This window comes from Hypanus sabinus, chromosome 3, assembly GCF_030144855.1.
Source record: "Hypanus sabinus isolate sHypSab1 chromosome 3, sHypSab1.hap1, whole genome shotgun sequence".
Classification (NCBI taxonomy): domain Eukaryota; kingdom Metazoa; phylum Chordata; class Chondrichthyes; order Myliobatiformes; family Dasyatidae; genus Hypanus; species Hypanus sabinus.
In genome coordinates this window covers 20,513,036-20,528,063 of record NC_082708.1, presented here as the reverse complement: position 1 = coordinate 20,528,063, position 15,028 = coordinate 20,513,036, and the positions used below count along the sequence as shown (strand labels likewise).

Genomic DNA, 15,028 nt, shown 5'->3' with positions numbered 1-15,028 from the left:
CGGGCACACACATCCCATCCAGCACCATGCCGACAGCTGCGCTACCGACACCACTTGCAGCCTCTCCACTCTCAAGGTCCCTCCCCCACCGCTGTTCGCCAACCTGACCCCTGACTGTAAGCCTGTGGCAACTAAAAGCAGGAGGTACAGCGCGGGGGACAGGGCCTTCATTCAGTCGGAGGTGCAGCGGCTGCTCAGGGAGGGGATCATTGAGCCAAGCACAAGCCCTTGGAGGGCCCAGGTGGTTGTTGTTCGGACTGGGCAGAAAAATAGGATGGTGGTGGACTATAGTCAAACCATCAATAGGTTTACACAGCTTGACGCATACCCCCTACCCCGCATCGCAGATATGGTCAACCAGATAGCTCAGTACAAGGTGTACTCGACTATAGATCTGAAATCCGCTTATCACCAGTTCACCATCCGCCCAGAGGACCGCCCCTACACCGCCTTCGAGGCGGGCGGCAGGCTCTATCACTTCCTGCGCGTCCCTTTCGGTGTCACGAATGGTGTCTCTGTCTTCCAGAGGGAAATGGACCGGATAGTGGACCAGTACCAACTGACGGCCACATTTCCCTATCTGGATAACATCACCATCTGTGGTCACGACTGGCCAGATCACGACGCCAACCTCCAACGATTTCTCCAAGTGGCCGCAGCTCTGAACCTTACTTATCACAGGGACAAGTGTGTGGTCGGAACCACCCGACTCGCTATCCTTGGGTATGTCGTGGAAAACGGGGTCATTGGCCCTGATCCCGACCGTATGCGCCCCCTGTTAGAACTCCCTCTTCCCACCACTCTCAAGGCCCTCAGACGGTGCCTGGGTTTTTTTTCCTATTACGCCCAATGGGTCCCCCATTATGCAGACAAGGCCCGCCCCCTGGTCAAGTCTACCTCGTTTCCCCTCTCTGCTGAGGCCCGCGTGGCCTTCAGCCGCATTAAAGGGGACATTGCCAAAGCTACGATGCATGCGGTGGACGAGACCGCTGCCTTCCAAGTGGAGTGTGACGCCTCCGATTTTGCTCTGGCTGCTACCCTCAATCAGGAAGGCAGACCAGTAGCATTCTTTTCTCGCACCCTCCAAGGCTCCGAAATTCGGCACTCTGCGGTGGAGAAAGAAGCCCAGGCCATAGTGGAGGCTGTTAGGCACTGGAGGCACTATCTTGCTGGCAAAAGGTTCACCTTGCTGACCGACCAGCGCTCAGTTGCGTTCATGTTCAGCAACCAACAGCGGGGCAAAATCAAAAATGATAAGATTTTGCGGTGGAGAATAGAACTCTCCACCTACACCTATGATATCCTGTACCGGCCTGGCAGACTCAATGAGCCCCCTGATGCCCTATCCCGGGGAACATGTGCTAGCACACAGCTCGACCAGCTGTACACCCTTCATGCACAACTTTGCCATCCGGGGGTCACCCGATTTTACCATTTTGTGAAAGCTCGGAACCTGCCATACTCCCTGGAGGACATCAGGACGATGACCAGGGACTGCCAAATTTGCGCTGAGTACAAACCGCACTTCTACCATCCTGACACGGCACAACTTGTCAAGGCCACCCGCCCTTTTGAACGACTGAGTGTTGACTTTAAGGGCCCCCTTCCCTCCACTGACCGCAATGTCTATTTTCTCAGTGTTATCGACAAGTACTCACGGTTCCCCTTTGCCATCCCCTGCCCTGACACCACTGCCACGTCCGTCATAAAAGCCCTGCGCCAGCTCTTCACTCTGTTCGGGTATCCCTGCTATATCCACAGCGATAGAGGGTCCTCCTTTATGAGTGACGAGCTGCGCCAGTACCTGCTAGCTAGGGGCATTGCTACTAGTCGGACCACGAGTTATAATCCCCGGGGTAATGGCCAGGTGGAGAGGGAGAATGCCACAGTGTGGAAGACCACACTTTTAGCCCTTAAGTCAAAAGGGTTGCCGGTCTCTTGATGGCAGGAGGTCCTCCCTGAGGCACTGCACTCTATCCGCTCTCTGTTATGTACGTCCACCAATGCCACCCCTCACGAACGCCTATTCTCTTTTCCCAGGAAGTCTGTCACTGGGACCACCCCACCAGTTTGGCTGACGTCCCCGGGGCCAGTGCTGCTCCGGAAACATGTGAGGAGCAATAAATACTCCCCGCTGGTTGAGAGGGTTCACCTTCTACATGCGAACCCCCAGTATGCTTACATGGTCTTACCTGATGGGCGGGAGGACACGGTCTCCATCCGCGACCTGGCACCCGCAGGTGCAGCAGACCACTACCCTGAAGGCTCTCCGGTGACTGTGAACCCTGCACCAGAGTTGACACCGTGCTCACCAGGCCCTACACAGACTCCTCACGACACTTATATACCGGGCGTTTCGTACGCATTTATACCAGGCACCTCGCACATGCGTGAGGGATCACCGACGCCTAGTGGGCTGGAACAAGCGCAACCTCCGTCCCCTGTGCAATCACCAATGTCGCCGGCATCCATGCGATCACAGCCGGAGCTACGTAGATCGCAGCGACAGATTCGACCACCTGATAGACTTGACTTGTAAGAAACTTCGCCACATGGGGACTCTTTTAAACAAAGGGGGGGTGAATGTGGTGAACTACGTGTGCCTGTCTGGACACGCCCCCTGCTGACTGCTCCTGTGGCTCCTCCCACAGGCCCCTGTATAAAGGTGATCTGAGGCCTGACGCTCGGCCTCAGTCTCCAGGAAAATAGTATGATGGTCACTTACTCCTGGTTCCTTCTTCCAGTCAATAAAAGCCGATATCTCGCCTTACGTCTCAGTGTGAGTTATTGATGGTGCATCAGATGGTCCACTCTCCTCTCCTACCAGATTCTTTCTTCTCCAGCCCTTGACCTTTCCTACTCGCCTGGCTTCACCTTTCACCTTCCATCCGGCTTCCTTCCCCTCCCCCCCCCACCCTTTTTATTCAGGCATCTTGTCCCTCCCTTCTTGGTCCTGAGGAAGTCTCAGCCCGAAGCATCGACTGTTTACTCTTTTCCATAGATGTTGCCTGACCTGCTGAGTTCCTCCAGCATCTTGTGTGTGTTGTGTCAAGTTTACTATCACTGATGTATGTTGCAAGATTTGTTGCTGTGTGAAAGCAGAACAGTGCAAACCATAGACTATAATAAATAAATCGTGCAAAAGAGGAATAGTGAGGTAGTTCAAAGTAAGTTTATTATTCAAGTACATATATGTTTCCAAATAAAACCCTGAGATTCAGTTTCTTGTGGGCTTATTCAACAAGTCCATAGAATAATAACTATAACAGAATCAGTGAAAGACCACCCATTTTGGGCGTTCAACCAAAGTACAAAAGACAACGAACTGTGCAAATACAAAAAAAGGAAGAAACAATACTAATAAATTAAAGAGCCTGATGGCTGAGGGGTAGTAACTGTCCTTGAGCCTGGTGGTGTGGGTCTTCAGACTCCTGCACCTGATGGGAGAAATGAGAAGAGAGCATGTCCCACATGGTGAAGGTCCTTAATGATGGATACCACCTTCTTGAAAGTGTCCTCAGTGGTGGGGAGGCTTGTGCCTGAGACAGAGATGGCTGAGTCTTCTGAAGCATCTTTTGATGCTGGATTTTGGATCCACTGTACTTGGTGGTGATGCATCCAGTTGGAATGTTCTCCTCTGTACGTGGTACAGCATACAGAGTTATAGAGTACTACAGTAAAGAAAAAGGTTCTTTGACTTATCCAGTACCTGGTTACCTGACTTTTGCCTCGTCCCACCTGCCTGCATGCAGACTATCTCCCTCCAGACCCTTCACATCCATGTACTATCCAAAATTCTCTTGTATGTTAGAACTGAAAGCACATATATCATGTCTGCAGGAAGCTCGTTTCATACTCTCAGAGTGAGGAGCTTATCCCTCAGATTCCCCTTAAATACTTCACCTTAGACCCATGACCAATAGTTCCTTGTCTCACCCAACCTGAGGTGAAAGCACCTGCATGTACTCACCCTCTCAGAATATCTATATCTCTCATAATTCTCTATACCTCTATTAGATCTATCTCACCCTCACCCTCCTGCACTCCACGGTATAATGTCCTAACCTGTTTAACCTTTCCCTACAACTCAGATCCTGAAGGCCCAGCACCATTTTTGTAAATTTTCTCTTCAAGCTTATTGATACTTTTCCTGTAGGTAGGTGACCAAGAACTTTGTACAATATTCCAAATTTGGGCTTTCCAATGTCTTATACAACTTCAACATAACATCCCAATTCCTGTAGCCAATGCCCTGATTTATGAAGGTCAATAGACTAAAAACTCTCTTTATCTACGTCTGTAGAAATTTGCTGGAGTCTGTGGTGACATACCAAATCTTAATCCTAAAGAAATATAGCTGCTGCTGTGCCTTCTTTGTGACTGCATCAATTGCTTTTGATACCATGGGAAAATGATTCTGACTAGCTACACTATCCATGCCTTCTAGAAAGCTCTATAAAGAGGAAGAGCTATAAAGAATTAAAACGGGGAATGAAACATCTAAAACACAAGAACTATGTGATCCAATATCAAGGCTTTACTTTCTATTTGTATCTGGAGGTTAAAATATGATAAATATGACCTTCCTTTCTGATGAAGGGTCTCAGCTCAAAGTGTAGACTGCGTACTTCTCTCCAATAAGACTGCCAGTCCTGCTGAGTTCCTCCGGCATTTTGCATGTGTAACTCTGTATTTCCAGCATCGGAAGAATCTCTTGTGTTTGTACACTCAAGTGGCCACTTTATTAGATGTGGGAGTGGAACTCAGTGTAGCCTTCTGTTGCTGTAGCCCATCCACTTCAAGTTTGGATGTGTTGTGCATTCAGGCATGCTCTTCTGCACACCACTGTTGTAATGTGTGGTTATTTGAGTTACTGTTGCCTTCCTGTCATCTTGAACCAGTCTGGTCATTTGCCTCTGACCTGTGTCATTAACAAGGTGTTTTCATGCACAGAACAGCCACACATTGGATGTTTTCTTGTTTTTGTACCGCATTTGGTAAACTCTAGAGACTGTTGTGTGTGAAAATCCCAGGAGACTGCAGTTTCTGAAATACTCAAACCACCCCATCTGGCACCAATAATCATTCCTCAGTCAAAGTCACTTAGATCACATTTCTTCCCTATTCTGATTTGTGGTCCGAACAACTGCACCTCATGACCTTGTCTGCATGCCTTTATGCATGGAGTTGCTGCCACATGACTGGCTGATTAGATATTTGCATTAATGAGCATGTATATAGCTGTACTTAATAAAGTGGCCACAGAGTGTAAATAAACATGGATATACTGTAAATTGTTGTTTATACAGGTAAATTCTGCTCCTATGCCTTATGGTCTTATTATCTGTTGGGATGGCATGTAAACAAAAGCGTTTCACTGTATTTCAGTACATGGAATAATAAAAAACCTATACTAATACCAACATTTTTCAAAAAAGAAACAATTCAGACTTTTTAATGCAAGAAACACACATACTGCTGGAGGAACTCAGCAGGTCAGACAGCATCTATGGAAATAAATAGGCAGCCGACATTTTAGGCTGAGACCCTTCATCAGGACTGGAAAGGAAAGGGGAAGATGCCAGAATAAGAAGATGGGGGGAAGGGAAGGGAAGGAGTACCAGCTGGAATGTGATTGGTGGGATGTTCATGCCATCAGGTTGGAGGCTACCTAGATGGAATTTTAAAATATATTTTTTAATGTTTCTCACAGGCAATGGCTTCCATTAAAATTGAATGTGTCGTGAAAGACAAGTATGGAATTGGAGAGAGCCCGGTTTGGGAAGAAAAGCATGGTTCCCTTCTCTACATCGACATAATTGGCCAAAAGGTGTGCAGGTGGAATGCTACCACGAAGGAAGTGAAGACTGTCCACCTTGGTAAGCGAGTGAGCTGCCTTCAACTGAAACATGAGAAAATCTGCAGATGCTGGAAATCCAAAGCAATACACACAAAATGCTGGAGGAACCCTGCAGGCCAGGCAGCATCTATGGAAAAGAGTAAACAGCTGACGATTCGGGCTAAGACCCTTCATCAGGACTGAGCCTGAAATGTCGACTGTACTCTTTTCCATAGATGCTGCCTGGCCTGCTGAGTTCCTCCAGCATTTTGTCTGTGTTGCCTTCATCTGAAGCAGTTCCCTTACAATTCCAGTCTTCTTAAGCTTCTCAATAAAATATGCAAAAGTCTGCATTTGGGCGTCACCCTCTCGATATCTGTGAGAAATGAGCACTGATGATTTAGGATGAAAGCTGACTTCTTGCTTAGTGCCTGACAAAATTCCCAATCCTTCAAAAGAAAATTAATTCTGTAGTCTGCATAATGCCTTATTGTGTGTCTCAAACAGGTTCTAGGATGAGGCATTTGGGGTGTGGATAAAACTGGCACCTAGCCACCTTCTGCAAATTAGTGCTGAGATGAGTAATTGATAAATTTGTTGCTGGAAGCAGGTTCAAAGTTCAAAGTAAATGTATTATCCAAGTACATATACATCACCATATAAAACTCCGAGTTTCATTTTCTTGTGGGCAATCACAGTAAGTACAAGAAACACAATAGAATCAATGAAAGACCACACCCAGTATGACAGAAAATGACTAATGTGCAAAAGACAACAAACTGTGCAAATACAAAACTAGAGGAAAAAATGGAAATAATAATAATAAATAAATAAATATCAAGGAAGTGAGTTGTAGGGTCGTTGAAAGTGAGTCCATAGGTTGTAGCAGCAGATCAGTGATGGGGTGAGCGAAGCTGAGTAAAGTTATCCTCTCTGGTTCAAGAGCCTAATGGTTGTGGGGAAATGTGTTCCTCAGCCTGGTGGTGTGTATCCTGTGGCTCCTGTACTTATTTTCTGATGGCAGTGCTGAGAAGAGAGCCTGAGCTGGGTCACTGTGGGGGCATTGGATGTTCATGAAGGTGCCTCTGAGCTTTGCTGGTCAAAACGAACATAAAAGGAGGAGTGTTGATTGGGACTGTGAAGTCTGCAAGACCCTGATGATCCTGTAATTTCAGTCTCTAAGGTTGACGTGACAGCATCCTTCAGGAAGGTGAACCCATGGAAGTACTAAAGACCTGAGCTAATCAACTGCAAAAAAGTACAGCAGACTCTGAACTGCATTTATATCTTATTTAGAAATGGAGCACGCACCAGTCCATTCTGGCCCAAAGAGCTGCACTTCCCGGCAACCTACCTGTTTAACCTTCGTCTAATCACAGGGCAACTTACAAAGACCAAGTAACCAACTAACTGGTACGTCTTTGGACTGTGGGCGGAAACCGGAGCACCCGGAGGAGACTTGCACGTTCACAGGGAGAACAGGCAAACTCCTTACAGACGATGCCAGAATTGCATTCTGAACTCCAGAGTGCCCTGAGGCTTAATAGTGTCACGCTAGCCGCCATGTTACTATCGATACAGTGAAATATACTGTCAAGGGATTGAAATTTACTTTCATAAAATTTTAAAAATATACTGAATGAGATATAAAGAGAGAAATGTTTATATAGCAGCCTCCTCTGATTCCGTTAATATAGTCACCAATACAGTGTAGAAAACAAGACCGATGCTACAGGATCCATTGAGTTCTGCCAGCTGGCTACTCCAGCAGTCTACTGTTGGATCTGAGATGCTACTTAGCTGGAATAGAACTCATTGTCTGCTCAAGATTCTGGCAGCTGCATTCTCTTATGTCACCATACAGTGGCCTGCACAGTGTTTTTTTGATGTATAGTACTGTGTAAAAGTCTTAAGCACACACACACATGCGCGCACATATATAGCTAGGGTAGCTAAATCTTTCCACTGGATTGTAGTAATTTTGTGATTGCATTGTACTGCTGCCACAAAAATACCCACAAATTTCATGACATATGATAAACCTGATTCTGATATGGGTCTCTATTGTGGACTGAGAGTGTGAACGGGGCAGGTAGAGGGGAATTGTGGTTGGGAAAAGGGGAAGGGAGAGGGAAAGCACTAGTAAGACTTTCTGTCGTGATCAATAGACCAATTGTTTGGAATCAAATGACACTGCCTGGCGTTCAGGGCTGGGTGTGTCTGCACCCATGCCACATCCTGCACCTGGCATACCTTCTCTGTCACCTGTCTCACACTCCTCCCACAATACTCCACCCTCCCCATTCCCAACACCCCTTGCTCCTGCTCCTTACCCCTCTCACAGTACTTCATCCTTGCCATTCTCAACATCCTTTGCTCCCACCAGATTTACAAACTTGCTTTCTGCTTCACGTTGATAAACACAGTACTGTGCAAAAGTCTTAGATACCCTTGCTATATATATGTACCTGAGGCTTTTTCACAGCACTGCAGAGACTGAACAAAGGAACAACCACATTGAATACGCATGCACAAAATGCTGGAAGAACTCAGCAGGTCAGTCAGTATCTAAGGAGAGGAATAAACAGTCAACATTACAATCTGAGACCCTTCGACAGGACTGTTTTGGAAAGGGGGAGAAGACAGAATAAGAAGGTGAGAAGGGAAGGAGAAAAAACTGGCAGGAGACAGGTGAGCTGCTATTCCTAAGGAAAAGGTTGCTTGGGAAGCTGAAAGGTCTGAAGATAGGTTACCTGGACCAGATGGACTACACCTCAAGGTTCTGAAAGAGGTAGCCGATAAGATTATGGAGCTATTGGTAATGACCTTTCAAGAATCACTAGATTCTAGAATGGTTCAGGAGGACTGGAAAATTGCAAATGTCACTCCATTCTTTAAGAAGGGAGGGAGGCAGAGGAAAGGAAATTAAAGGCCGGTTAATTCAGTGGTTGGGAAAATGTTAAGAGACCATTTTTCAGTTCCAAGTTGGAGACACGTGATAAGGAAGGCCAAAGTCAGCATGGTTTCCTTCAGCGGAAATCTTGCCTGACAAATCTGTTTAAACTCTTTGAAGAAATGACAGGCAGGATAGACAAAGGAGAGTTAGTGGTTTTTGTTTACTTGGATTTTCAGAACATCTTTGACAAGGTGTCACCATGAGGCTGCTTAACAAGCTAAGAGCGTATGCTGTTACAGGAAAGATACTAGCATGAATAGAAGATTGGCTGACTGGCAGGAGGCAAAGAGTTAGAAAAAAAGGGGTCCTGTTCTGGTTGGCTACCATTGACTTGTGGTGTTCCACAGGGGTTGGTATTGGGACTGCTTCTTTTCATGTTGTATGTCAATGATTTGGATGATGGAATTGATGGCTTTGAGGCCCATTCTGCAGATGATACAAAGAAAAGGGGAGGGGCAGGTAGTGTCGAGGAGGCAGGAAGTCTGCAAAAGATTGGGAGAATGGGCAAAGAAATGGCAGATGGAATATAGTGTAAGGATGTATATGGTCATGCACTTTGGTAGAAGGAATGAAAGGGCAGACTATTGTATAAATGGGGAAAAAATTCAAAAATCAGGCATGCAAATGGACTTGGGAGTACTTGTGTAGGATTCCATAAAGGTTAACTTGCGGATTGGTCAATGGCAAGGAACGCAAATGCTATGTTAGCATTCATTTCAAGAGGACTAGAATATAAGAGCAAGGATGTGATGCTAAGGCTTTATAAGGCATTGGTCAGGCTGCACGAGAGCAGTTTTGGGTCCTTTATCTAAGTAAAGATGTGCTAGCATTGGAAAGGGTCCAGAGGAAGTTCACGAGAAGGGTTAATGTATGAATGTATGAAGAGCATTTGATGGTTCTGGGCCTCTACTTGCTGGGGGTTAGAAGAATGATAGGGGATCTCATTGAAACCTATGGAATATTGAAAGGATGTGGATGTAGATATAAAAGGATGTTTCCTATAGTGGGGGAGTCCAGGACCAGAGGACACAGTCTCAGAATAGAGGGATATCCAGTTAGAACACAGGTGAGAAGGTATTTCTTTAGCTAGAGGGAAGTGTATCTGTGGAATTCATTGTCACAGATGGCTATGGAGGCCAAGTCACTGAGTAGATTTAAAGTTGGGGTTGGTTGGTTCTTAGTTAATCAGTTCATCAAATGATATGGGGAGAAGGCTGCGGAATGGTGTTGAGAGGAATAATAAATCAGCCATAATGGAATAGCAGAGCAGACCCAATGCGCCGTGGCCTAATTCTGCTCCTATGTCTTATGGTGAGACATGAGGGGGAAAGGTGCATGGTGGGATGAAGGAATCTAATAGGAGAGGACAGTGGACCATGGAAGAAGGGAAGGAGAAGAGGAACGAGGGAGAGGTGATAAGCAGGTAAGAAAAGAAGTTGGAGAGGGCAACCAGAATAGGTAATTGAAAAAGAGAAGGGGGAACGGATGAGTAATTACCAGAGATTGGAAAGATCAATGTTCATGCCATCACATTGAAAGTTACCCAGATGAAATATATCATCCAAAGTGAGTTTCTTCATGGAATCAAATTGGAGGACTACAGACGCTGCCTGACTTGCTGAGGATCGTCCACCATTTTGAGTGTGTTGCTCAAAATTTCTAGCATCTACAGAATCTCTTGTGTTTATGAATCACCTGAATTATCTCAGATGACTATTCTGGTGTACATCTCATCATCTCTGTGCTTCCCATTGTGATTTAGTCCAATGTTGGACTTGGTCATGTTGTTAAACATTAAGTACCTTCACAAACACTCTGAAGGTTCCCTTCAAATAATGAGCTCCAATCCAATGTGAGAACTTCTGGCAGATTCTACTCTTAGTATTTAACTGATGTTGGCTATCATATTTTGGTTTGGTTGTTCAACCTACCTTGAATGGCCACTTTATTAGGTACACCTATATACTTACTTGTTAATGCAAATATCTAATCAGCCAAAAATGTGGCAGCATCTCAATGCACAAAAGCATGCAGGCATAGTCAAGAGGTTCAGTTGTTGCTCAGACCAAACATCAGAATGGGGAAGAAATGTGATCTAAGTGACTTTAACTGTGGAAAGAATGTTGGTGCCAAATGGCGTGGTTTGAGTATCTCAGAATCTGCTGATCTCCTGGGATTTTCACGCACAACAGTCTCTAGAGTTTACTGCGATAAATGAAGGACTGAGAGAGCGTCAGTTTTGCAGGTGTAAACACCTTGTTAATGAGAGGGGTCAGAGTACAATGGCCAGGCTGGTTCAAGCTGACAGAAAGGTGGCAGCAACTCAATAACCACACGTTAACAACAGTGATGTGCAGAAGAGCATGTTGAAAGACACAGTATGTTAAAACTTGAAGTGATTGGGCTATAGCAGATGACGACCATGAACATTTACTCAGAGGCCACTTTATTAGGGTCAGGAGTTAACTAATAAAGTGGCCGCTGAGTGTCTACCGGAGCAGTCTGGTAATGATTCTGATTTACTCCTTAGTTATATGTAAGTACTTTGGGCTTCCACTGGTCTGAAGTTGTTCAATCTTTTTGGACAGTGAGCTAGATTAATGAACTGTTATGCTTATCAACCCACAGATGCCCCTGTTGGATCAGTAGCCCCTCGGAAATCAGGGGGATATGTTCTGGCAACGGGAAGAAGATTTGCCTTTCTGGATTGGGAAAAGGAAACTGTTACTGATATTGCCTCAATTGACCAAGATAAACCAAACAACAGATTTAACGATGGAAAAGTTGACCCAGCTGGACGCTTCTATGCAGGTTTGTAACTATCAATCAACTCTGGGCATTACACATCTATTCCCGTATCATCATCATTATGTGCCGTGCCTTATGGCATAGGCAATCATGGTGTCATGACCATGATTGTTCTTGGTGAATTTGTTTGCCATTGCTGTCTTTACAAGATGGGTGACCCCAGCCATTATCAATACCGTTCAGAGATTGCCTGTCTGGTGTCAGTTGTCGCATAACCAGGACCAGCGGCTCATATGACCATCCGCTATCTGCTCCGTGGCTTTACATGACCCTGATTGGCTGGGGGGGGGGGGGAGAGTGCTAAGCAGCTGCTACACCTTGCCCAGGGCTACCTACAGGCTAGTGGAGGAAGGAGTGCCTTACACCTGCTTTGTTAGAGATGGAGCTCCACCCTGCCACCTGAATGTAGACTAGCAGAAACATACTGTGGCTACCGTTCTATCTTGGTCTTAGAGCACTACAGCACAGAAATAGGCCCCTGGGCCCATCTAGTCCATGCTGAATGATTATTCTCTCTAGATTTTCGTCTGAGCCAAAGTCTTCCATTTCCCTCCTATCCACGTACTCACCCAAACTTCTCTTAAATGCTGAAATTTAAGCAGAGTGCTTTAAAATTTAAAGCAGAGATCGACAGGTTCTCAACTAGTAAGGGCATGGAAAGTCAAGGATTAGGAAACTTATAAAAATCAACAGAAGGCAGCTAAAAACCCATAATGAGAGAAAAGATGTAATATGAAGATAAGCTAGCCAATAATAGAGGATACAAAAAGACCTTTCAGATATATTAAGAGTGAGAGACAAGATTGGACATTGGACCACTGGAAAATGATGCTGGAGAGGTAGTATTGCAAGACAAAGAAATGGTAGACAAACTCAATAAGTATTTGGTGTCACTCTTCACTGTGGAAGACACTAGCAGTATGCCAGAAATGCAAGAGTGTCAGGGAGCAGAAATGATGGTCATTGCTGTTACTAAGGAGAAGGTGCTTGGGAAGCTGAAAGATCTGAAGGTAGAGAAGTTGCCTGGACCAGATGGACCACACCCCTGGGTTCTGAAAGAGGTGGCTGAAGAGATTGCGGAGGCATTAGTAATGATTTTTCAAGAATCACTAGGTTCTAGAATGGTTCTGGAGGACTGGAAAATTGCAAATATCATGAGGATTTTCAAATAGTGGGAGAATCTAGAAGAGAGGACTCAGCCTCAGAACAGAGGGACCCATTTAGTACAGGGATGAGGGAAAATTTCTTCAGCCAGAGGGTGGTGAATCAGTGGAATTCATTGAATCGATGGCTGTGCAGGCCAAGTTATTGGGTATATTTGAGGCGAAGGTTGACAGGTTCTTGATTAATTAGGGCATCAAAGTTTACGGGGCGAAGGTAGGAATATGGGATTGAGAGCTACAATAAATGAACCATGATAGAATAGTGGAGTGGACATGATGGGCCAAAATGGCCTAATCGTGCTCCTATATCTTACGGTCTAAATCAAACCTGTGTCCATCACTCCTGCTGGCAGCTCATTCCACACCCTCACCAACCTCTGAGTGAAAAAGTTCCCCTTAAATATTTCACCTTTCCCCATTAACCCATGACCTCCAATTCTAGTCTCACCAACACTTAATTCAGAAAGGTACATGGATGAGAGGGGAATGGTCCACCTGCAGGTGAAGGGACTAGGCAGATTAATAGTCCAGCATGGACTAGATGGGCCAAAGGGCATGTTTCCGTGCTGTAGTGCTCTATGATCCTACTTGGCTTCTTGTCACTAGAGATCAGATGGATTTTTTACCTCTCACTCTATAAATGTAATCTCCCCTCTTTTTAGTTGGCAAACGTACATCTAATAGAAGCTGTTAGGATACTAAACTGGTTAATATCTAGAGGACTAAAGCTGGGTTTTGGCACAGGGACCATGGCCATGGAGACTGCTCCAGCTGAAGTGGAGAGAAACCAGGGGTCAGTGTACTCTCTGCAGACCGACCATTCCGTGGTCAAGCACTTTGATCAGGTGGACATTTCCAATGGTTTAGACTGGTCGCTGGATCACAAGGTCTTCTATTATATCGACAGCTTGTCTTTTAAAGTGGATGCATTTGACTATGACCTGCAGTCAGGAAAAATCTGTGAGTATAACGTTTATTCTTTAAATGTCTGGTAAAGAGTCACTCTGTGTTAACATGTATATTCTTTCTTAAAAGGATTTACAGTATTGCCTCCTTCTGTCTTGATTTAAAGCAAGGTTTTGCATGTCTGAGTGCTGATTGTAATTTCAGGACATTCCTACAGCTTTTCAGCCAATGAAATGCAGACAAACAGCAATATTTTGAGCACAGCAAGCTCCCAACAGCGGATATAAGATAACCACCAAACCACCTAGATTTATAGGGACGACTGAGAAATAAATATTGACTCGGACTGTCAACACTGATATTGTGGGCTGAAGGGTTTGTTCCTGTGCTGTACCATTCCATGTTCTAGGATACGGGGAAGGATCTCACAACCCTGTACTAACATAGAGTCTATCTAGAAATGGTTAATAGTGAATGGTTGTGATGCAGTGGGTGCATTACAGCACCAGTGATTAGCAATCAGGAGGCAAGTGAGGCTCCTCTCCCCCCCACCATCTTAACTGAATTTTACAGGAGCATCCATTGAGCACATCCTGACAAGTTGCTTCTCCATCTGGTATGGGAGAGCAGAGCATTGGAATGGAAGACCCTACAAAAGGCTATGAGAACTGCTGAGAGGATCATAGAAATCTCCCTTCCAACCATTGGGGAAATTTATCAGGAACACTACACACATCAAGGATCCTACCCATCCATCTAGCATCCTCTTTGACTTTCTACCATCAGGCAGGAGACTCCAATGCATAAAGAATGGCCAGAATGGGAAACAGCTTCTTCCCTTAAGGCATGAGGCTTCTGAGCTCTCTGCCGCATCGAATTTGAAGTGTCACCAGTCTATTAGTTCTGAAACCAATAATATTTAATTTAGGCCGTAAGACCATAAGATTTAGGAGCAGAATTAGGCCCATTTGGCCCATCGAATCTACTCCGCCATTTCATCATGCCTGATCCAATTTTCCTCTCAGCCCCAATCTCCTGCCTTCTCCCCATGTACCTTCTTGCCCTGACCAGTCAAGAATCTATCAACCTCTGCCTTAAATATACATAAAGACTTGGCCTCCACAGCTGCCTGTGGCAACCAATTACACAGATTTACCACTCACTGGCTGAAGAAATTCCTCCTCATCTCCATTTTAAAAGGACGCCCCTATTCTGAGGCTGTGTCCTCTGGTCGTAGACTCTCCCACCATAGGAAACGTCCTCTCCACAACCACTCTCTCGAGGCCTTTGACCATTCCATAGGTTACAATGAGGGTACCCCTCATGCTTCGGAATTCCAGTGAATACAGGCCCAGA

At 45.4% G+C, this 15,028-nt stretch overlaps 1 protein-coding gene across 1 annotated transcript in view; it reads left to right on the top strand.

The window, feature by feature from the left end:
• Positions 1-15,028, top strand: part of LOC132391087 (regucalcin-like) — a 43,979-nt gene that overhangs the window by 19,910 nt on the left and 9,041 nt on the right. Inside the window, exons 2-4 of the mRNA XM_059963823.1 lie at positions 5,714-5,879; positions 11,424-11,606; positions 13,511-13,726. Coding sequence (XP_059819806.1) covers positions 5,717-5,879; positions 11,424-11,606; positions 13,511-13,726 — 562 coding nt within the window. The 5' untranslated portion in view covers positions 5,714-5,716. The remainder of the gene's footprint in view (positions 1-5,713; positions 5,880-11,423; positions 11,607-13,510; positions 13,727-15,028) is intronic.